General features: G+C 35.1%; 1 protein-coding gene across 2 annotated transcripts in view; it reads left to right on the plus strand.

Annotated features, from left to right (window-relative positions):
- LOC145291808 (transient receptor potential cation channel subfamily A member 1-like) overlaps positions 1-25,472 on the plus strand; it is a 198,149-nt gene that overhangs the window by 101,143 nt on the left and 71,534 nt on the right. For both annotated transcript variants that reach the window (XM_080137720.1, XM_080137719.1), the window contains 6 exons: positions 4,774-4,949; positions 7,512-7,619; positions 9,801-9,909; positions 16,787-16,878; positions 18,268-18,315; positions 21,282-21,470. In XM_080137720.1, the coding sequence (XP_079993846.1) occupies positions 4,774-4,949; positions 7,512-7,619; positions 9,801-9,909; positions 16,787-16,878; positions 18,268-18,315; positions 21,282-21,470 (722 nt within the window). The remainder of the gene's footprint in view (positions 1-4,773; positions 4,950-7,511; positions 7,620-9,800; positions 9,910-16,786; positions 16,879-18,267; positions 18,316-21,281; positions 21,471-25,472) is intronic.

Here is a 25,472-nt window from a genome sequence, read left to right on the forward strand (position 1 = left end):
GCATGCAATGCTTCAGACTGCTTTTGAATCATCTTGCATGAATCGAGCATCAGTTCTTGGGTGGCGTAAGAGATTCAAGGAAAGCAGGGAGTGTAAGGGATGATGAGAGGTGTGGCAGGAGTAAGGAAGTCAGAACACCGAGGTTTATTTGCCAAATAAAAAATGTTATGGATAAGGACCGTCGAGTGTTTATAGAGACAATAAGTGCGCAGTTTAATGTCAGTGTGGGAACTGTACACACAATTATTTGCGAGGAACTGAAGATGCGGAAGATTTGCGTGAATGCATCAGTCCCCAAGTCCATCCTTGTCACAGACTATTTGACCAAGATGGGCATCAAAACAGTTCCTTACCCTCCCTATAGTTCAGATCTTGCTTCCTGTGACTTTTGGTTACTCGCTAAACCCAAGGAAAACCTTAGAGGCTATCGTTACGAGACAATTGAGAAGATGAAAGAGGCTGTGATGAGGGTCATTGACATGCTCACACAAGAGGACTTCTATGGGGTCTTCCACAAGTTGTTGGAACGATACAACAAGTGCATTGCAGCCGGAGGAGATTACTTCGAAGAGGACGAAAGTTTCATGTGCGTACTCTCAATAAAGGGGCCAGTCCGAAAAAAAGTCTAGAAAATTACTGAAGGCACATCGTGTATAAGATTATTCGAACAATACTAATCAATATTTACCGCCCTAAATCAGAAAATAACAATTACGTTGGCCCCAAGTTCGCAATGCATATCAATCAACAATTTTGAATCTCCTGAATCTGTTTCATTGGCATTGGTTTCTCTTTGATATAAAATTGTGTACACACAGAAAGGACGCGTGACGGTTATCACTATCTATAATGTCTAAGGCGTATATGTGTATATATATATATATATATATATATATATATATATATATATATATATATAATATGTATCAAGTGCGCTTGAAAGGCAAATCACGACATAATATTAAGGAAAATAAACAAATATTTTACTTGCTTGAAATTCATAATTTAAATATATTTCGAAGCCAAACTCCATCCTTAGTATGCTGTTTTCCCTCCCTCCTTTCTCTTCTTCTCTTACCATGACGCAAAGTTGGAGAAAGAAAAGTCTGTCTGCAAAGATCCGCACGCTGTCCTCAGCGGTTGCATCTTGAAATGCTAGAACTGCGCGCTAGCAACACGAGATTAACGTCAAGAGTGTGAATTCCATTATAGAAACGTTGATTTAATTTGAATAAAATAAAATACGCATCAAGTGCGCTGAAAGCCAAATCACAACGCAATATTAAGGAAAACAAACATTTTACCTGCTTGAAACTTACAATTTAAATACACTTCGGAGGCAAACTCCACCGTCAGTACGCTGCTTTCACTCTCCCCCCCCCTTCTTCTCCTCCTTCCTGCCATGCTGCAAGTTGGAGAAAGAACATTCTGCCTGCAATGATCCGCGCGCTTCCCTCAGCGGTTGCATTCCGAGATACTAGAACTTTGCGCTGGCAACACGAGGTTTACCTTAAGGGCATGAGTTCCATTATAGAAACGTTGATTTAATTTGAATAAATAGAATACGCATCAAGGCCGCCCGAAAGCCAAATCACAACGCAACATTAAGGAAAACAAACACCTGCCTGAAATTCATAATTCAAACATATTTCGGAGCTTAATCTCGCGTTGCCAACGCTCCAACATCCCAAAACACAACCGCCGAAAACAACGCGCGAACCCCCACAAATAGACCACTCCTCTCCAACCTCACAACATGACAAGAAAGTAGAAGAGAACAAAGGAAGAAAACTACACACCAAGGACGGAGCCCACTTCCGAAACGCATTTAAACCACAAACCGCAAGCAAGCAAAACACCTATATATATATATATATATATATATATATATATATATATATATATATATATATATATATATATAAACTATCAAAGAAGTATATGAATAAAATAAAATTAAATATGTTTTTAATTCTTTTCCAAAGTGTTTTTAACATGTTTATTAACTACTTGTTCTTATATATATATATATATATATATATATATATATATATATATATATATATATATATATATATATATATATAAAATAAAAATTGTGCAAATGGAAATTCAATTAACTTTCTTGAAGTTATATATTTGGATTTTACCGTCACCAGACTATCCATTCATGTGTAATCACCTTTTTCTTCACCATATTCCCTCTGCTTCACTTGTTTGTTATCAAGTAAGATCTTTGACTTACTTGTTGTTTCATCAAATACTTTGCATGCAAAATCCGATCCCGCATTTTGCTAATTCCTACCCTCTGATGAGAAGGAAAGTATTTCTTCGAAACTCCGCGGATTAACGACTATCCACTTATCTAGTGTTTCCTTTTCGGATTAAATATGTTTTTAACTCATTTCAAAGTGTTTTTTAACATGTTTTATTAACTGATTGCTCTTACATGCTTCAGATATTTCTTTTCCCTTCTTGGTTTTTTTTTAATAATTGCTTTCAAATGTTCATTAAGATTACATAATCATTCTCTACCGTTTTGATATTACAAACTCACTACCTAATTTAAAAAATTAGGTAGTGAGTTTTACACCTGTCAAATCAGTTATGAACCTTTCTGCCTATGCTCTATTTAATGTTTGCACCAGTTTCGGGAGCATTGTGATCGAATTTGAACTCGTATAAGTAATATCCATTTCTTCGTTTTGATTTTCATTTTCATCATTCAAGGCTCATATGTTTCAGCATTGTATTCTTAAACAAATTGGTGCCTTTGACAATTAAAATCAAATTGGCGAGGCGAAAATCTCGATAAATAGTTTCCTCATCAACTCAATGAATTAAAATTTTATTTCTGAAAATTGGTCATTATTAGGGCTAGGACAACAGCCTATTCTTTTCATTTTTTTTTTTTTTTTACTCTTGATATCGTATATGCTTTTATATAGAGTGGTGTGGTTCTCGGTTGATTAACTGTGTCTAACTGTGTCTGATATATACTCAAGAGTCAAAACAATGAAAAAAATATGCTGTTGTCATAGTCCTAGTCATTATTTTCTGAATAATGTAATAGATACTGCTCACGGAAGCGTTAAATGATTCGTACAACAAGTCTTTAACTGCCTTTTGACGCGTATTATGTTTCATATGTGCGATGTCTCTTAGCAATCCATTTAATCAAGTAAACAAGGTAGAGAGAGTCAATTGATGGGCAGATCAGACGATCACGCGATAGTTAATACTAGTTTTCATGCCATCAAATAGAAACAGCACTAAACCTATGCGGGTTTAACCGGCTTCCTCCAAAGGAGGAAGTTCCATGGGAGTATGAAATTTACAAGCACGGCCCCCAGTCGCACGTATATCCTCGTTAGGGGAGATGACGACGTTAGATTTTTGCAACTCTTGCAGGGAGGTGTCGATGTCCTCCTATATATAGCGCCCGGAATTCCCAAATTGGTCACCCAGGGGAGAGAACGAAGCAAAAAAAAAAGCCGAAGCAAAATTCATCCGAAAGCAGCAAAACTAAACCTGGATTGCCATGACACTATATATAAAAATGTATGCTAATTTGGACATATTTTATTGGTTTGAAAATATAGGTTCTTTTTAACCAATTGTCATAAAACTTTAACACTAGAATAGTGTTATAATCTTCTAAAAGCCTGCAAATTTTCGTGTAGTTTCGGCACATAGAACCGAAGATATGAGCATTTCAATATTCAATTTGGCGTCGAGTATAGATAAATCCATATAGAGATATACTACTTTTTGGGGCAATTTTATAAGTTCGAAATCTCAGCAACTACTGATCAGAATTTAACAAATCAAGGCCTGCTATGAAGTTAATGACCTGAATTGTGTAGTGGGCTATGCGACATTTGCCCTTAAGGTCGCACATTACTGCTTCAAGAAGTGCGGGGTCACTTTTCACGTTAATTTAACGTGAAATGAGAACCCACTTTATGACCACCTTGACTATAAAGTAAATCTTCATTTTATGTTAAATTTATATAGAAAAGTGATCCCCCACTTTACAATTTCTTCATATCTTGGAAACTACTCGTTTCCTGTGATTTTTACTGTTATTTTCGTTTTCAGCACCTTCGAAAACCTATAAGAGTGATCATTTTAAAGGATTTTTCATGGTTGGAAAGATACTGCATCTTTACCAATAATTCAATCATAGTCATTTGTTTTCCTAGTTTTGCATATGAATTACAAAATATCTTATATTTCCCCCAAACCTCTGGCCTTGATGGAGGAGAGACAAAAATTTGCTGCTATGGTTTTAAATGATCTGTAATAACAGCAAGGGGAGACTTGATTCCAAATATTTCTCATACATTATATCTCCCCTCTTTGATTTTCATACATAAAGTAAATTTTACAGTGTATAAGAATTATTTGATACTGGAGATATGCATAATCATACCCTATTTCCAACAAAGTTAATCATGCTTTCAAACTGCTGTTGTCATGGCTGACATCATCGACAAGGGAATATTTTCGCTTTGTTATTTTTTCCAAATAATCGTGTATTCCGTTGTTTGTTTTTATCATTTGAATCTCAAATCTGTTTTCATACGTACCGGATTCCAATCCGCGCCTGGATTAATAACATTATAGTCGGGACGCCATGTTGGCATATTTAAATTTGTAATACCATTCTCATTGCTAATTGCGCAAATTGAATGGACGTATGTTAAAAGTGTTTTTCTTTCGCTAACTACTTGATTTTCTATTTTATTTATTTTGTTATTTTTGTTTCAGACGTGGACGCCCAGGATGAGAACGGTAACACCCCACTCCATAGTGCCGTGGAGAGTCGGTCCAAAGAATGTACAGATATTTTACTTCACTTTAACTGCGATCCAACCATTCCTAACTCGCACGGTTACCTTCCCATTCATTTGGCATGTGACCTCGACCATAGTGATATTCTGGAGGTAGATTTTCATCTTTATGTCAACCCAACCTGTTCCATATATTGTGTGTGTGTTTTTGTTGTTGTGGTTGTTGTTTTTGTTTTTGTGTTTTTTTTTTGTTTTTTTTTTGGGGGGGGGTTTACTTCCACTAAGCCATGGCGATTCGATAGGGAAGAAGATTAAACAACTCCTGAACCCCTCCCCCCCAAAAAAAGCTAGTCTGTTGAATGGAATACCACTAGTTGCTTCCCAGTCGACTATAACATGGTCGTTTTCAAGTTTAATGTTCACAAATTCTTGTTCTGTCTACTTAAATAATTATTTTCATCGATCGTTTTCAATCCTATCAAAATGTTGTTCATCAGCAACTGACGATCTCATTAACGCTTACCCTCAAGTGGATTTGAAGGTCATTCGCTTATTTAAAAAATAATGAAATCTGACTATTAAAGTACAACCTGCATTTACTGTAATGAATGCAAAAAGATTTCATCGTGACAGTTTTTTTTCTTTTAATAATGGTTGCGGTTTTATACTATTTAATACTCGCGTGTGACTAGAATGATCATTTATGAGTTTCTTATGGAAAAGTCATCCATTATTTCATGGCAAAAACAATGTTCATAACAATAAACGTCTAATTTTTTGTTTGGCGTTTCTAAAAATTATTAAAAGATACAATTTCATAAAATCCAAATTTTGCAAGTGTGGCTTTAAAAAAAGGATCAAACTGAAACTACTGGTTAAAATGATGTAGGGAAAATTGTGATGTCATAGAGGCGGACTGCTAAAGGTGAAATGTGCGAACTCGAAACTCGACCAACGGGACACAAAAAGGTTCGATCGCGTCTTAATTTACATGAATGAGACCATATAAGGCCGGCAGTGAAGAGGTCGGGTTGAGTCGAGTCATCGAGTTCTCGAGAACCGGGGTGAACGTTTGAGAGCGGGGAATGTTGCCAACAATCCAGTCCGGTTTTTTTTTTTTTTCTATTACAAATGATTTGTAAACAGTGCATATACGCGCATAGCGCTTCCAATTGGCAACAAGGTATCATTTTAGGTGACTGATAGGTGGTTTAGGAAAATTTTGAGGTGCGTGAGGGACGAATTAGAATTTACACCGCTTTTAGCAGTGTCACTGTAGTTAGTCCCTGAATAAAGAAACCATGCGGTAAAACTCGTTGCACGTTTTGTGTTTTTATCTTATCTATTGCCATCAACGTGTGAACAATAGTCGTGGTCGCAACGATGGGATCAAAGGATTTTTTCAAGCTAGAAGCGGGGACGTTTTATTGCTTTGTTTCAATTTGCATGGAATAAATAAACAGACCAATGGCGGGCATAAGACCTCAACCACTCTTGCGTATAGCAAATAATTTATCGGCAAATCAGAAACTTTTAAGCTGAAATAGCATAATTGTGCCATTATTACGTATCTGGCGAGATAGCCGGTACAATACCAAACGGCGCATTTACTTCATACGTTGGGAGACGAGGCAGTAAATGTCTATTTTGGATTTGGATTTCAATTTTTAACTCCTACAGATGAGAGAACACCTCATTAAATAATGCAAGCCTTTGATAATTACGCTATAGGCGAAACAAACGAAATATACGACCGTTAAGTCTTCTATACAAGGAAAAGGGTGGGGGATCCGATCATGTTGATTTGTACGTTGATAAAAACATGTAATTTTTGTGACAGTTATGCCTCACCATTATTGCGGGATCAGATAATTCTTGGAATGCATAATCCGCAAACACAAGCGATATTACTAAAAACGAAAGAGATTTACGAAGATGCATAGACATGTGACGTAAGCTGTTGGAAAATACTAGGCTACAGCACAAAATTCTGAAATCCGAGGAAGTGAACAGAGTCGATTTTAAACCTAAGAGAAAACGATCAGCAGAAATGATAGTGCAGGGCATGTGCGTTGCAACATGAACCGACGAAAGAGTTATGTCCTGCATTTAGGAAGACGTGTTTCAAATGTAATAGGAATAACCACTTTGCTATTAAATGCAGATATGTTAGGACAAAAATAATATCCGTAGAGTCGAAACACAGCAAGATGACAGTGGTGGTGGTTCAGTCTATGGACAATGTTCACAACAAAAGAAAAGTAAATTCTGTAAGACAAGCAGTAATAAAGGCGGTGTAAACACTAATTAATCCCTCGTGTAACAAAAATATTAATGATTTAACTAATTAAAGAAGTAAATAAGTGTCTATCTGATAATCGGTTCTCAAGCATTTTTTACTAAAAACAACAAACGGAAAAAGTGGTCCAGAAAAAAATATGTAACAAATAAATGTTACCCAAGGTAAGGTAAGTTACTCTTCTACCTAACTGGATAATTTTCGGTCTTTTAACTTATTTTAAAGCGTTTATTAAGTTTGGAACGTAAGTAGTGCAAAATGCTTAAAGTAAGACGAAAACAAAATGGCGATCATTACTGATAGAAATCCACTCAATAAATGTCACAGTAACATTTATTTGTTGTTTGTTTCTTGACCACTTTTTCGGTTTGTTGCGCAATAGTAAACAATGTCCCGTTTCTCTTTATCTTTTTCAGACGATGCTTCAGCATGATAACGTCGATGTGAATGCTCGTGACAATCTGGGAAACACACCTTTGCATTACTGTGCATCGAAGGACAGCTTCAATTGTGTGAAGGTCTTGGTGAGTATCCAATCTGATAACAGTTAACGCATCAGACCTTCAGGTAAAGATCTGTTCTTCAGATGCTGCACTTCAATTTCTTGTTCTCTGTCAGTGGAGGAGAAATCCTTCACGACTGAGACAATTTTTATTTTGTTCCTTTTCTCCACATTAAAAAACGACTCTGGTGTCTAACTCTGTCCCGTGGGGAGGCATTGTAAATAGGAACAATTAACCTTGGCCTACATCCTAAAACCTTCATTTTTTTATAGTGTAATCTCTAGATGTATGTTAGTAGGATATGACTACATTTCACTGCAGAGTGATCACCTGTTACACCTGATAATACACACTGTGATCAGTTTAATAACAAGTCCGAAAATGATCAGTGGACGAAGTATATAAGTTATATTTATTGAACAAATTTGCAAATTGAATGATGATTGAGAAGCCACTGACGCGAAATGATTATGTTATGCAGGGTGCTTTATTTATATCCTTAGTTGTAATGACAGACCATTATGCAAGGGAAGATAACTCTCCTTACTTGGTTGCAAGAAAAGTAATTCGTCTATTGAATATTGCTTGATTTATTGTAATTATTTCTGGCTGAACGTTTAACTATCACCCCCTCCCCCACGAAAAAAAAATGCCACTCATGGAACCGCTCCTTAATAAAATTCAGGTTCTTTTTTGCAATTCAATCATACCGGGTAAAGCTAAATTATACAAGTTTTCGGCTATCAGTAAAATAAAGAAATATGTGTACTCGCTGTTTTGTGTAATTAGTTTCTATTCAGCCATTGAGAGCAAGTATAAGTATATTATTTTATTCTGTTGGTAAATGAAAACTTTTTGTAAACCTTTCATATTTATCAATTAAATGGACGCCGATGTAAGCTTTTTACTTGTGATTATTGATTCAAGGTAAAAAAAAAATGCACACATTATTTTCAAACGTATCCATTTGTTTAAAACCAATAAATATTGCGTATATATATATATATATATATTTATATATAAATAAATAAATATTGCATATATATATCTGTGTGCGTGTGCGTGTGCGTGTGCGTGTGTGTGTGTGTGTGTGTGTGTGTGTGTGTGTGTGTGTGTTATTGATATGGATATATCCTAAACAATATTGTTTTGTTTTTTGTTTTTGTCTGTTCGAATCTGTTCGATTCTGTTGGATTTTTCAAGGTTGTTTTGTTGTACACACACAGATGCACTAATAAACTAAGGAAAGAACGTACATGCATACTATCCCCGAGTGTCTAAGGTCTTCTTATACGGGAGTTTGTCAGAACAATCTGGCATGAAGATACTTCTCCTTACAAGTAAACGTTTACTAAATATTCAAAATAATATAGTATTCATAGTCCAAATATGATTACACTGACGTATACGCAGAATGATGCATCTTCTCCAAGTGATGGTTTCTATAGTAACAATACTAAGCAGATTGTGAACTCTTGTCCTGGAATCTAGTAATTGGAAAGTAATTCATTATCAAGTGCTTGTAATTTACCAACTACATGAATATAATAAGAAATTGTATGGAATGAAATTTTATTTAGAATTCAATATGGGTGCCAGCATTCGACACTAGCTTTTCAAAACACCTGTTTTTTTGTTTTTTTTACTAATGGATCAACATTTCTAAAGTCTAAAAACCCATTTGAAGATTAGGGTTAAGGAGATAGATAGATTGACAAATGAATGATGATGAATACCATGAGAGGATTTAAAATATTTGCGTATCATCAACTAAAAACAACAGCTGACTCGGGAAACAGCAATATTTCCTCCCATCACTCATTGAATGTAAGGACTAAAGGACAAAATAAAGGGGCAGCTTCACCCCCCCCTCTATTAATTTCCTGTAAGAATTATATTTCAGTAATAAATGTCAAGTATAGGGAGCTACTTTTCAATCGCCTCGAATAACAATTCATTGGCCAATTGGGAAGCGGAAAATTAATGTTCTTTGTTTTTTTACTTACTAAATATTTGAGAGGCAAAGAAGAATTTAATGGAACACTTGAATATCTATGTATAGAGACCAAATACTAGTTCCAAGAAGAGACTCTTTGATTTGTGAGAACTTTGATGTAAGTAAAATGAAACAAATAAAAAATACATGCTAATATATGAATAGAAAATAACATGTCTATAATTACGTATTTCTTTTCCATTCAGTTAAAACACGGAGGAAGAATTTGCCAAAAATGCGACATTGGCTATTACCCAATCCACATCGCAGCTCGAAGCGGTTCCGGAAAATCGTTGGCTCTATTTATTGAACATGGTGAGTTTTGTTTTGAAAACGGAAAACTATAAATCTTGATTGGAAATAAAATATAGAGAGAAAATAAAAATAAAATATAATGGTTGGAATGAAAAAAAGTACTATCGAAAAGACAAAGTAACTCTGTTCTTGAAAATTAAAGTTAAATGGGGTCGGCATACAATGCAATGGGAAGGGGGGATAGTGTCATATACTTCCTATTAGTATTAGTGTAAAATAATGTATTTAGCATGACTCACATCGCAAAGAATTATTTGAAACTCGTGATCATGCCAAACAAGCCATGTTGCCACTTAGAAGTAAGGAACTACTATTTGGGACTATGTTTATAGAGGACTATGCAAGAAGATGAGCGAGATGTTGGTTTATATTACATTTAAACTTTTGCATGTCAATACAGTCAGGGAAGCAGATACCAGGAAAGGAATTCCAAAATCTAGCAGACCGAGTGAAGAAGCTATTAGTGTACAAAACTTTCTGGCATGTATGACTCTCTACAGTAAAGGAGTAGGATTTTGTTGCTAAATGATTTTGACGAGAGTATGTATGTCAAGGGGGTACAAATGTGATGAGATCATCAGAGCACATTTCTTTTAAATACTTGAAAAACGTGCATAGGAATGCAACATTCCGGTGATGCGACAAAGGTTGGAGCTTAGTTTACAGTGCAGGACCAATTAGATCGGAGACTCTTTTTTGGATTCTTTTCAATCCTTGTAGAGATGCAGTCAGGAGTGAGTAATTTTCTAACACGGTAGAAGAACCCCACCTTCTTTGTGTCAGTTTTCATAATGTCTTCAATCTATTTGTTCCAGTTCATGTTACCTTTTTTTGTTTTATTTTACTTTAGTTGAAGTTCTTAGAAATCAAGGGGCCCACTACATAGGGCTAACACTTGAACTCTATATGAGATACATAGATATCTCTCAAACACTCAGTTAGTAAAGAAATTGAGAACATAATTTTCCTCTCCCCAAATGACCATTTTCATGTGTTGTAATATACCTTTATTTTAGTCTCTTGGCATTACTGGATTCCAGGACAACAATCTGTCTAGTCTGGTCGAGTGTCCAGCTTCGTGCTGTTATTGGAGGTAACATCACTAGGAGAAGGTGCATCATTCCTTGTAAAAGCTAATGTAAGTTAGTCATTGGGAGGAGATCTTATTTGGGCAGCGAATACTATGTATTTTTGAATATTTGGTCAAGGTTTACCTCTAGGGAAAAGTATCCTCATGCCAAGTTATTCTGGCAAAACCCTGCACAGAGAGACCTTAGCCACTCGAGGACAGTGTCTAGTAGGCATTCACCTGTGAATGTTAAGTCATGAAGATAAAAAATGGAGACCTTTCCGGTAGGGTGTTATTAGTCATGGCTATCAGTGGTTAAGAAGGCTGCTTGTGATTGTTAAAGGACTGCAATTTAGTCTTAGTAACACTTAATGTTACCATCCATTTAGAACCCCATTCCACTACTGATTGCAGGTTGTTTTCTAAGGATTCTGCCTTTGCTTTAGATATGTATATACCCGTTTTTCCCTCATGCCTATTATAGAGTGTTGTATTATTAGCAAATATACCCATTTCAGAGACAATTTTATTAGGGATGTCGTTTAAGAATATCAAGAAAAATAATGGTTCAAGAATCGAGCCCTAAGACACTCCCACGTTAACATTATGCTGTTTGGATGTATGTCCATTAAATACACCTGGATTTTTCTCTTGTCAAAGAAGGATTTAATTATATTTAACATTCATTCAGTAATAGTGTATGATTTTTATCAGAAACACTTCCTGCCAGACTTTGCCAAAAGCTTTGGATATATCAAGGGCTACAGTCCTAACTCCTCCCTGCCTTATCCAATAATGGTATATGCAGCCAGAGATGACTGTCAAAATATCTGAAGTAGGCCGGACTTGCTTAAATCCATTCTATCAGTAGAGAGAATATTAGCTTTAACGAAGTGGTGGACTAATATATATATATATATATATATATATATATATATATATATATATATATATATATATATATATATATATAGGTAGAGTTGGGCAAAGTGAGTCAGTTTTCATGCCAAATATGCATACACAAGTAGATTATTAGATGAGTTTTGTCTAGATGGTTGTAGCGTTAAGAAAACCCACTAGAGATAACTGTATGGTTCCTTTTCATGCATGACATGGCACTACAATCATTCGAATATTATACAACTGATGATACACCAGCTGCTCTAAGCACTACTGAAGAGTTAGGATCCCTGTACTGTCAGTCAGAAACAGCAGCCAAACAAACTGTTAAACCTGTATCATCAGCCTCTCATACAAGGGTGGCCCAGACCAGTTGAGCTAACATAAATGCCATTCAAGCACATCCAATTTGCTCAGTTTGTATGAGAGAAAGAAATTAGTAATGGGGCAACGGCATTCATTATCCTAATCAAGAAACAAGATCAAGCACAGGGTGTCTCTGGTGAGTCTCTGATACTGTACATCTGTTACTGCAAAGAGTGTGAAAGCCGGATGAGAGGCATAACCTACCTACTTCTTAAGCAATTTAGGTTTGCATTCAGAGTAATTTGTTTGAGTCACCAGCTCTAGGAAGGTTGTCGACCAGGACAAAAGAGGCCTCCATCCCCCCTCCTCGTGTTCCGACACAATGACATATTTTTTCTTTTAGAGAAGCTCTATTCAGTTATTTCGGTTATAATATGATTCCTAGCACACACACACACACACACGCTCGCACGCATATATATATATATATATATATATATATATATATATATATATATATATATATATATATATATATATATATATATATAAGACAAACATAATGCAGAAAGCATAATAGATGTTTAGCCTATCATATGTGGACAGTGAACTCATGGGGGGAGAATTATGAAAGAGTTACGCCACCACATTTGGGTGTCGGTGCGATGAAACGGAAATGTATTGTTGTTTGGAGTATTAATCATTTAATCGAAACATTAATTTGATATCTGTACATTGCGAACAATTGGACGATCTCTCTGAATAATTATAAAAAATGAGATATGCATTAGAGAAGACAATGGTCAGCTTCTCATGGGAATGTGAAAGCTATGAAAAAAAATGACATTTTTAAATGACCTAAGCAAGTATATATATATATATATATATATATATATATAGAGAGAGAGAGAGAGAGAGAGAGAGAGAGAGAAAGAGAGACAGACAGACAGACAGACAGACAGACAGAGACGAAGAGAAACTGAGAGAGAGAGAGAGAGAGAGACAGACAGAGATAGATAGAGAGAAACAGAGAGAAGGAGAGAGACAGATAAAGTTAAAAGAAGAGTACAACACAAACTGAACTCTATCTCATGAATTTATCTTAAGCTGAGAGGGCTTTGTTAAATGAGTATAGCTAGTTAGGTTTAGTGTCTGACACACTCTTCTCATTGGATGGAGCCCTTTCGCATTGAAATAAATTTTTAAAAATTTGTGTGTGGTGTTTTTTAAAACTTTTATACATCATTTGCTACGCATTGAGCTCTCCCATTTAAAATTTTCAAGAGAAATTACTCCATTCTTTATGGATTATATATATGTGTGTGTGTGTGTGTGTGTGTGTGTGTGTGTGTGTGTGTGTGTGTGTGTGTGTGTGTGTGTGTGTGTGTGTTTTGATAAACTATGTTTTTCAATTATGCTTCATCTTTGTGTATATCAATCCTTTTTTGTTTAGAAGCTCAACACCTGTTACATATAACAAAAGAGCATAAATAAATGAATAACATTATAGCTACATTCCAAGATCCAAATATTTATTTTTCATACAAAACAGTTCCTCCAGCATGTTAAAATTTCAATACATTTTTACAGATCCATTTCGTTATGCAGAAACAATCGGTTATTATCATGTAAATATTGACTCGTGCATATACTCCTCATAAAAATTAGAAATATTTGGATTTTGGAATGTAACTATACTACTATTCTTATATATATATTATTGTATATACTGGCTTGAGGATGCCAGGTCTCCAAATATTTCTTATTATATTATTATATAAATCAGTCACATTATTTAACCCCAGACTAAAGTCGCTTCTGATTTCAACAACTAATGTTTATATTATTCTGCTTTCATTTTTTCCAATAAATAAACATAAGTAAATATCCATAAACATAAATATCTAACTCTTACTGACTTTTCTACTACTTTTTTTTCATAACTCCTGATCACAGGTAGGGGCACATCTGCTTTTTTTCACTATGAAATAAATTTTATGTCTGATTTTTTATTTAGATGAGGATTGATTATTCGTCTTTGGACTACTGTTCTCATATTGAGTGTTATTTTAACAACAGTTCATTTTATGTAACCTCTGACCTTCTTCAAATACAAAAATGCGTTCGAAATGTTGTGTAGACTCCCGAGTTCAACAGAAACGTTCCTGAGTTCGACAAGATACATCTGAAGAAGGTAAAAGGTTACAACAACCAAACCGTTGTGAAAATAACACTCAAGATGAGAACAACAGTCTGAATAATATGTCGCAAAAGAATATTCAAAAATGGCTTCGTTCAGCCTGTCCTAGATGGCTGGATAGCATCCTATTGAGGGAGAGGGCAGTGCTATATGCTGCCTGCGTTCGTATGGCAGGATCAAATGTAAATATATTGTTGTATGGAGTGTATCATTTAATCAAAATATTTATTTCATTTATAGATGGAAGAGCGTATTTAAGCATTAATTTCGTTCGGTCATTTCTCATTCAGATTGGTCACAATTGAACCTAGCTTTAATTTTGTGTCCATACACATAGAAATAGTTTGAAAACAACGTTGTTTAACCTATGAATGTAGATTTGTGCATGCAAACAGGTTTAGTCGACGTACTCTTGCCAAATGTTTTGTTTTCAATTTTGACTTCCGAGCAGCAATTTTTACCGGCTAAAAACTAAATTGAAAGTGTTCTACAGGTCCAAATGCCGTATATAGCAAGCTTGTTTCAAGTTTCAAGCTTGTAGTCCACATATTCAGAGTGGAGTCCTGTAGAGACGTTTCGCACATGCAGACAAAGTCACTTCCAACAAAGTGCTCGATTACAAAGAAAAAATTTCAATATAAGAGCTTAATATTTATTTATTTAAAACTCTGTACAGTTTTAAATATATATATATATATATATATATATATATATATATATATATATATATATATATATAGCCTGAAGAGTCCTAGAGTGGATGAAACGTGGAATATTCAGTGTAGCTTAATCGCCATATATATTTTATAACTTACTAACTAGCTCTACCTACGTATTGAGCACGTTTGAAGTAAATACTTAAAGCATATATTTATTCTTTTTCGTATATTAATTTTATGTGAGTAAATGAAGTTGTTTTATATATATATATATATATATATATATATATATATATCCATTTGTGTGTGCTAGAACGTTTTCATCCGAAATTCTATGCAATAATGTACAATGTAGAAACTGTGCATAAATAAAATTAAGCGTAATAGTTAAATGAAACCAATCATCCAATAAGAAACCATAAAAAATGAATAATTAACTAATGAACATTCGTTTTTCAAAGGAATATGCACATTAGTTAACCATTATGATATGCATGACATATATACTAAGAAGTTTGTTTTAATAAATTTTAAATAGAAAAAAGAAGGCGTTTAATATCAGTGTCAGCACGAGAAAAACTTAACTTGGATATACTCGGTGTTGCTCGGAAGATGTGCTTTTTGTGTCGTTGCATGACTATTCGTTTTGCCTTCTATTTTGATTAATTTCTTATAAGAAGATATTTACACTTTTGGGAAAAGATAATTCCATATATGACATTAAAACTATTGGTTTTCAACAAAAAATCATTATGATATATAACTAAATATTGAAATGGAAATTGCATGAATATTTTTAACTCATTTTTTAGTCTTTAATTTCTAAATAATTACAGGAATACCCGAAGTTGCCCGGAAGTGAAGGAGAAAATCTGTGCTCATCCGCATCTGACACTGAACTCAAATTATTGTTATTATCAGGATTTACACTGAAATCATCTCAATTCTGTAACGTTGATTTTTACGAAATTATATTGAAAAGATAGATAAGCAACTAAAAGGCATTCTAGTGAGTTGTTACGAAATAAAATTAATTTTTCTATAGAATTTCTTTGATATTTTATTTTACTTTTTTCTTTTTACCTTGGAGTCACCGAAGCCAAAGGCCACACAATGATAAGGGTTAATGAATGTAAAGTGGTAGTGTAGTAACCGTTAATGGTGTAAATTGGGTAGAATTTGATTATTTATGGGGACGGCTCAACAAGAATTTGTTTACATTGGATTTGAAGCCGACCATGTTGTATTCAAAGGAGACTACAGATTAAATTTCAGTTGAGAATTGGAATGAAAATAATGATAGAGCAAAGATAGACTCACAACGTCTCTTCTCTGGGAAAGAGGCTGTAAGGAAGAGAAAAGGGCATCACCTACTAGGTTTCGAAGCTTGTTTTGAATTTTATCAAGGCAAGATAGGGCGGGTTGAAAAGTTTCTGCCCAGATGTGGTAACAGTACTCTATTTTAGGATGGACCTGACTCTTATAGAGATAGAGGATTGTATCGGCAGTGAAATACCTACTGGAGTGGTAGAATGCTCCAACTATTTTCCAAGCGATATTGGCAACAGATTTTATGTATGTGTTCCATATTTTTTATTTCAGTAAATATTCTTTGTAGCAAATTCAACAAAAACAATAATTTAAACGGTAAGTATCCGAGTTACGTTGGCGCCAGAAATATGCACACTCGTGCGAAGTGATCTTGTGATTTTATTAATAAAAAAATTATATTGAAACTTTCAGTGAGGAAAATGGGTGAAAATGACGTACTATGTTTCTTGGACAAAGAAAATAATATGCCTTTGCATTCGGCAGTGCATAGTGGCAACCTCGAGGTGAGTTGAATTTACTGCATCCATTTTGTTTTCATTATTAAATGACACTTGCGTTTGTACATACAAACAGACTAAACACTAAAGCATTAACATACTAGACAGAAAGACGAGTAAAATGTTGACACTGTACAGAATAACATGCTGAAACCAGTGACTTCCTAAACTGTATCTGCTCAGAGGGGTAGAAGGTATTGGTCTTTCAGAAATTGGCCATCAATATTGTGGCACTATTGTGAGCACCAGGCAATATCTGTTGAGCTCTCAGAATCCAAACCTTATGATGAAACATCAAAATCAAGATCAGGAGCCAGCAGAACAACCTCCATCATAAAACTGGCCAAACATTTTAGACAAGATTCTCTTACACATGATAAACAAATACAAAGCAAGCCTGCCACAGAAATAACCCCAAAGAGTCGCCAAAAATACACCAAGACTTTCCATTGCAAAAAAAAAAAAAAAATGGAAGTATTTTCTTAATGAACTATCTCAGGAATATACAGATAATTACCCGGCCCCAGGCCCTTCAGGGCCTGGGAAACAAGTGTTAAGCAAAGACCATATGTGGGGACAACCCCACATATAAGTTCTTGGTTAATGTAGGGGAAACCCTTCATACTAATTGTCACTATCCAGCTCTCCTACTCCCCGGGGATCTGGTCCCCATTTCTCCTTCACTCTCCATATTAAAAAAAACGGCCTTGTACCTAATTTGCTCAGTGGGGAAGCAAATAAATACAATACAGATAAGTAAGATTATGTAAATTGTAGGAGGAGAAGACGGAAATAAACACACACGCACGCACATTAAAATGTATCGTCTCTATTTATATAAAATTAGGTATGTCTATATGTTTATATATACGAGAGTCACTCCTATTTTTTTAACTAAAAAGTTGAAAAACTACAAACACGGGAATAGTGCCATTAAAACGAATGACCTTTTGTGCTCCAGAACTTATATTTCTACATAATTACCAGCATTCTCAATGCACTTTTGCCAGTAAATCGATGACACATTTCTGCTTCTGATGCGTGTCCATGACAAGGGTTACTTTCTTAGAGTTTCACACCGTCAATATCTACAACAGAGAGATGAAACTTTCAGGTCATGAATGCATAAGTTCAGTTATCATCATTATGCGATATGCAATCCAACAAACACACACGAACACACGCACATGCACACACACAGACATTTGCACACGCACGTACACACGCACGTACACGAACATGCACACGCACGTACGCACACGCGCGCACACACATAAGCACACTTACACACACACACATTTTATCATTAAGTGAAATAGATCTGATAAAATACTTTCAATATCAATCAACAGATAAGTAAAATATAATCCATTGTTTTTATTATTTCTCTTACAGACTGTACGTGTTTGTCTTTCCGCAGGAGCCAAGGTAGATACGCAACAGGTAAGAATGATGTGAACAGGATTACACGTTTATTTCTTTGTGATTTTTTTTTTTGTTTGTTTTGTTTTGTTTTTTAGCAGTCACCATCTGTGCATTCACAGTCATTAAAATGAATACCCGTCCCAGGACGAGTAAAATTTATACTCCACACAAAACAATTTTGCACCAATTTCATGTCCTCTTATGAAGATTTAAACTAGCATATAATGTTTCTAAACCATGTATTTAGAATTCTTATTCTAATTTAAATCAGAATTCGGTGAATCAATTAATGTTGAATACCTATTGTTAAAATTTCACAGGAATCAGAACTATCTGATTTGTCATGAATAGTTTTACTCCTTTTGTATAAAAAATATATTCCAAAATTCATTATATATATATATATATATATATATATATATATATATATATATATATATATATATATATACACTAGCAGGGAGACACGATGTGACCGAAGATTCAATGATGATCAACGAATGGTTCACACTCCCATATTTTTATTGTCATTGAAATTGATGAAATCGCCCACTTTTCAATCAAATCCATTGATTGCCTGTACTAGTTGGGAACCCACCATGGTACACCAGGAGGAAGCTTCACATGCGTCTCCGCCGTGACTTAGTACAGAATACATTATAGTCTACATTGTACTGTAGAGAATTTACTGTTGATTTTATAAAATTATCTGTACATAATGACTTCACATTAAGCTTAAAATACAAAAGTAAAGTATCATGGTTCAATTGTGCTCTAAAAAGAAACATTTATTTCGAACGCACCTTTGTCTTATAAAAGAATCTACAGTTGATTTTATAGCACTGTAGAGAACCTACTGTTGATTTTATAAAATTATTTTTTATGTATAACGGCTTGAATTAAGATTTTAAATGCAAAAGTCAAGTACTATGGTTCAATTGTGCTCTAAACAGAAACATTCATTTTGAACGTGCCTCTATCATATAAAAAAACTACTGTTGATTTTATATGTCTGGCCTTTCTGCTTGTCTGGTAATACAATTTCTTAAAAGCACTTGTAATATTGGGCTGTGTAACATGTTAACTAAATCACCAGTTCATTCTTTCATCAGAGTTTTTCGATTATCAATTATCGATACTTATCGAAGACATTTCAATACAAAACCTATCTAAGGATACTGCCAGATACATGAAGTATATTCGTGTGGAATTTTATAAAAATCGGCCAAGCCGTTTTGGAGTCCATAGAGAACGAACTCACCCACCCACCCCCACAGACACAACGTTCCTTTTATATATTAGTAGATATTTTATGTATTCATATGAACTGTACAACATACAACTGTATACAGAGAATAAACTTTATTTTAGAATAGAAATACATAAAAAATAAAATAAAATAATTGAATAAAATTTAAACTAACTCAACACCTAAAATGTACTCCAAGCACGCATGTGTTAAAATAAGGTCGCCTATTAATTCTACGCATACGCAAAAAGGATGTCAATCCTATACAAAACAAAACAAAGGAAAAGGAAGTTAATGTCATTCGAACCTTCTTTTGAGAGAGGTCCTGTCATTAGTAATAGAAACATTTACCTGTGGGAGGGAATAACAAAGAATTGGCTAGCTAGCTAAACTAAAAACTATAAGTACATATAAAGAAACCCGGTAACACAAATACCATGTATTTAACGTGACGATTCCCTATGGGAATGAAACACGGAAGATCTTGTGTTGCTTAATTGCCATAATATATTTTCACATCATAGTGGGAAAATATTTAAAAAATGTCTCCCTTACAACTAAACTTTTGTTTCTTTTTTCTGTATAAATTGAAGAAATGTGCAAACAAAACAAAACGGAAAAACTAAAATGATTTCATTGCATCCCGAGCAACGCCAGGTATCTAAAGTTACTAAGCAACATTTTATAATTTTATATTCTAATTGGGTGAGAAATAATTTTCGTACTCACCAATCACTTATAGTTTCCTCTCAAAATACTCTAAAAAAAAAAAAAAGATGTTGACAGCTGATTGAAGTATACACATTTCTTTTTTATATATTTGTTATTACAGGCACACGTATTTCGAAATTGTATTCTGAAATAAATTATTGGTAATATATTAAAGAGTTCATATTAATTATACAGTAAGAAACACTGCAAAATAACAACCTAAATAAATACTGAAAAAAATAGTATCCTAACCCAACAATACAAAACTTGCAACCTACACTCACACTGCAAAATAGCAACCTACACCCACACTACAAAATTGCAACCTACACCCACACTACAAAATTGCAACCTACACTCACACTACAAAATTGCAACCTACACCAACACTGCAAAATAGCGAACTTTTACCAACATTTCAAAAATAACAACCTAAATAATCATTGCAAAAGTAGCAACTTAAATACATACTGAAAAAATAGCAACTTAAATACATACTGAAAAAATAGTACCCTAAACCAGCAACACATATACAAAAATTGCAATCTACATCAATACTGCAAAATATCAACATACACAAATGTTGCAAAAATAACAAACTATATTCAGTGCAAACTTAGGAACCTAAATCCATACGACAAAAATAGCATCCTAAACCAACAATATAAAATAGCAACCTACATCAACACTACAAAAATAGCAACCTGCACTAACACTGCGAAAATAGCAAGTTTAACCAACAGTACGACAATAACAACCTAGATCTACACTGCGAAAATAGTAATTCCAACCAACACTACAAAAATAGTTCCCTAAACCAACACTGTAAATGTCGCAATTTACACCAATACTGCAAAATAGCAATCCAAACCAACATTACAAAAAAGCAATCTAAATAATAATAAAAAGCAATTTAAATCAACTACTGAACGTGCTAATCATGTAATATATATATATATATATATATATATATATATATATATATATATATATATATATATATATATATTAATTTCCATTTTAGGATGACGGTTGCACTCCCCTGCACCTTGCCTGCTCCCAAGGCAATTACGAAATGGTGGAAAGCATGTATCAATTACAGAAAGAAACATTCACAGAAGCTCTAGGGAAAAAAGACATTCAAGATATGACTCCATTACATCGGGCAACTCTTTTCGGACATGTGCCATTGATGACCTTCTTACTTGATCACGTAAGTATAAAAAAGGCTCCATTCAGTCTTGACAGACTATGGAACCCTCTAATAGGTGCTTGCAAATAAAACTTTTTGTAGCAAGAGTTGCGCAATCTCTAATCACATCTTTCCTGAGTCAACATTGTTTAATTCCAGTTGCAAGTATATAAGTTCAAAATGACTGGAAACGATACCGAGATAAGCAGAGAGCACATACAGTGAACAGTCACCCATCTAGTACTAGCCAGTAGCCAGGCTCATCAGTGCTTAACTTCGGTGATCTGTTAAGAATCGGTATTTCAATGTGATTATTCCATATATATATATATATTTTTTTTTTACACAGTGGTCACCACTTATCAAGGCCCGGAAGTCACTCAAGGATAAGGGTTATTGCAAGTACATTACGTTAGTGTGGAGGTTTGATGAAGTGTTTACTTAAGGGGGCGGTTCATTAGGAATTTGTTAACGTTAGACTTGAACACATCCAAGTTGTAGTCAGGTGGGAAGCAGGCAGACGGAACAGATATATATATATATATATATATATATATATATATATATATATAGTCATCCACATACAGTACTGTTTCACTGTTTCACAGCTCATCAGTGCGACTAGACAGGCACATACCTCAAGCCAGGATGGAAACCCGACAACCCAAATGACAGTCAAGGCTTCTAATCATTACGCTAATCGGCAGCTGCTGTGCGAGTCATGAATTAAGGATGTTTTGACATCGTCCAAAATATCTAAGCTCGATTTGTTTACACAAAGAGCATTGCTTTAACGCTAATGGTAATTCGTGTATCACTTCTCAATATGCTCAACTCAAGATGAGGAGCATTATAGTCATCCACATACAGTACTGTTTCACTGCTCATCAGTACGGCGAGACAGGCAACTACCTCAAGCCAGGATACCATTCACTGGACAAAGCGGGGGAGGGCAGAGCGGTAGCTCTAGATATATCTAAGGCTTTTGACAGGGTATGGCATGAGGGTCTCCTCAGTAAAATCAGATCATACGGTATCACTGGTAGAATACTTAGCATAATTAAATCCTTCTTAGATAAGAGAAAAATCCAGGTTGTTCTCGACGGTCGTACATCTAAACAATATGATATAAATGCGGGGGTGCCCCAGGGTTCTATCCTTGGACCTCTATTGTTCCTGATATTCATAAATGACCTCCCCGACAATATTGCCTCTGAGATGGGTATATATGCTGATGACATTACACTCTATGGCAGGCACGACAGGAAGACGAATGAACACATTTCTAAAGAAATGGCAGAAACACTAGAGGAAGACCTCCAATCTGTAGTGGAATGGGGACAAAAGTGGTTGGTCGCGTTCAATGCTGCCAAGACTAAACTAGTTTCATTCAATAATTACAAGAAACCCTCTCTACCACCCATAGCAATGGCCAACGACTCTTTATCTGAGAGTCCATCTTTCAAACTCCTTGGCCTAACGTTCACAGGAAACATGAGTTGGAACAATTACATTAAAGGCATTGCCAGGGCCGCTGCAAGAAAGGTGGGCTCTCTCTACCGTGCTAGAAAACTACTAACACCCGAAAGTATCCTGTACCTCTATAAGGCCACCATTCGCCCATGTATGGAGTATTGCTGCCACATCTGGGCTGGTGCATCTGCTACTAGTCTCTCGCTCCTTGACAAGGTTCAAAAGAGAGTCGCAAACCTGATAGGCCCTGAACTGGCATCTAAGCTTCAGCCTCTGTCCCATCGACGAAATGTTGCCTCCCTCTGCCTTTTCTACAAGTATTTTAGTGGTGAATGCTCTGACGAACTGCAATCACTTGTGCCCCCACGACGTGAGCACCCTCGACAAACCCGACAAGCTGCTAAATCCCACCTCCACACTGTAGAGATCCCTAGATGTAAAAGATCTTTTTACTCGAATAGTTTCTTCCCCAGAACCGCTAGACTCTGGAATTCCATTCCAGGTCCCTGCTTCTCCAACAGTACTGACGTGCAGAAGTTCAAGTGTAACGTGAACCGACACCTTGCTGCCCAAATCCCTACATAGTACCCCAGTAGTTGTTGCCCCTGACAGTAGCCCCCTACACCAAAGTGGCAATTTGCCTTGTTTGGGGTGAAAATGTAAAAAACAAAAAAAGAAAGGTTGAGGATACTAAATATCTTTGAAGATGTGTTATCACCCAGACCCCAGGAAACACCACAAAATTAAAATATATATATATATATATATATATATATATATATATATATATATATATATATATACACACACACTATTGATATTAAAGATATCCCATATATTAACATTAAATTAGTGTTCACGCAAATCAGTATTAATAATTTCTCACTGGCAATAACTACTGGTCTTCCATGGAATATGAGTGGCAACAGCTTCCTCAAATCTCCAGAACCCTCTGTTTCTTTCAGCATTTGTTGGAAAACATTTTGCGTTACCGCAACAGCTGCTTACCCTTGATTTCTTGCTGACAACAATCGTTGGTCATTTCCAGAGTTTGAGTGGCATTAAGCACCTGCAAGGTTCTGGTATTCTTTGCACTCTTCCGGTGTAGGTTTCATTTATGCTGTCTCTTCGTTTTTTCAATCTTCCCTTACTTTCCATGGTCAGTAAGTCTAGTTCCACCAAATGCGTGTATGTGTGTGTGTGTTCTTTTCAAGGAGTGTTAGTTCATGGGATTTTAGCAGTTTCGGTTACCTTGGGTTCATTATTATTATTATTATTATTATTATTATTATTATTATTATTATTATTATTTGTACTCACTAGGAGTTCTCATACAAATCATCATCAGAGATTATTCACTGATAATAACCGGCAGTGTTCTCTGGAGTCTGAGTGACAACAAGTCACCCCAGATTTCCAGGACTCTTCACCTTTGTCAATAACCTTTGCAAATGACTTTGCATTATTGTATACATCCATTAATTTATCACTTTTATAATAATTTTTACAGTTCCAATGTCCTGGGATTGAGCTGGTGTTCCATTTATCTTTTTGTTTTACTTTCTGTCACAGTTTCCACATGAATAGTTAATATTTGTAGTTTATATGAGTTAGTTTCTGCAATAGAGGGTTTACTTAAGATTCGTCATTACTGTTTGCTGTATAGTCTCAGTCTTCCCCTCGATTCCAGTTTCTCCTAGTTTTTCTTTTCAGGATTTTCAGAACTGTTCCTAGTGATCTTTCAATTATTTATATTATATTGATTTTTTTAATGTTCTATCTTCTTTTCAATTCTTTGGCAAGTTATTATTATTGTTATTATTGTTATTCACATTTTGTGTTTGGCTGTTGTTATTGCCGATTTTATACTAATAGGCAGATCATAACAAATGACCATAGGTTATCAGCATCTTTTTTTCTCAGTGTTTTAACACTTTTCACAGGATTCTGGCTGTTCCCAACAAGGCAATCTTTTAAAATATTCCAACATTGCAATGGATGCCAATTTTCTCAATCCACTTGTCCTTTTGTCATACTCCTGAGGGCTCCCATCACAATAGAAACAACTTCTTACTTTTTCCACAATCTTTTTATCTCACTTTTCAAGTTTGGTATTTTTCGACCTTCTCCTTTACGTTTTCCTCCACATTCACATCAACTGACACTGTTATATCAATGATTATCGCCTTGTGTTCCTTTTTTTTTCAATAAGACTAAATCTGGTCTCCTTCTTTCGATCACATTATCACATTAAATATTCATATCCCACAATAATTTCACATCATCACTCACCACTACTCCTTCCGGAACATGCTCGTACCATTTTTCACTGCATTCCAACCCTCTGGGCCTTCCTCACAGTATTGTCATGCCGTCTCTTGTATTCCTTTTGGACTAACTTCTCACAACTACTAACGAGTTGTTCTACATTCTCACCTTTCTGTCCACACAGTCGACTTTCACTTGCATGGCACATATTAGGGTTTCTGTCCCAACCTTCAAGTCATATTTTGACAACCATCACCAGGTTTTTCCCTTGTCCACTGCCTC

The sequence above is a fragment of the Euprymna scolopes genome, chromosome 2 (assembly GCF_053919585.1).
Source record: "Euprymna scolopes isolate OS-2025 chromosome 2, ASM5391958v1, whole genome shotgun sequence".
In the NCBI taxonomy this organism is placed as follows: domain Eukaryota; kingdom Metazoa; phylum Mollusca; class Cephalopoda; order Sepiida; family Sepiolidae; genus Euprymna; species Euprymna scolopes.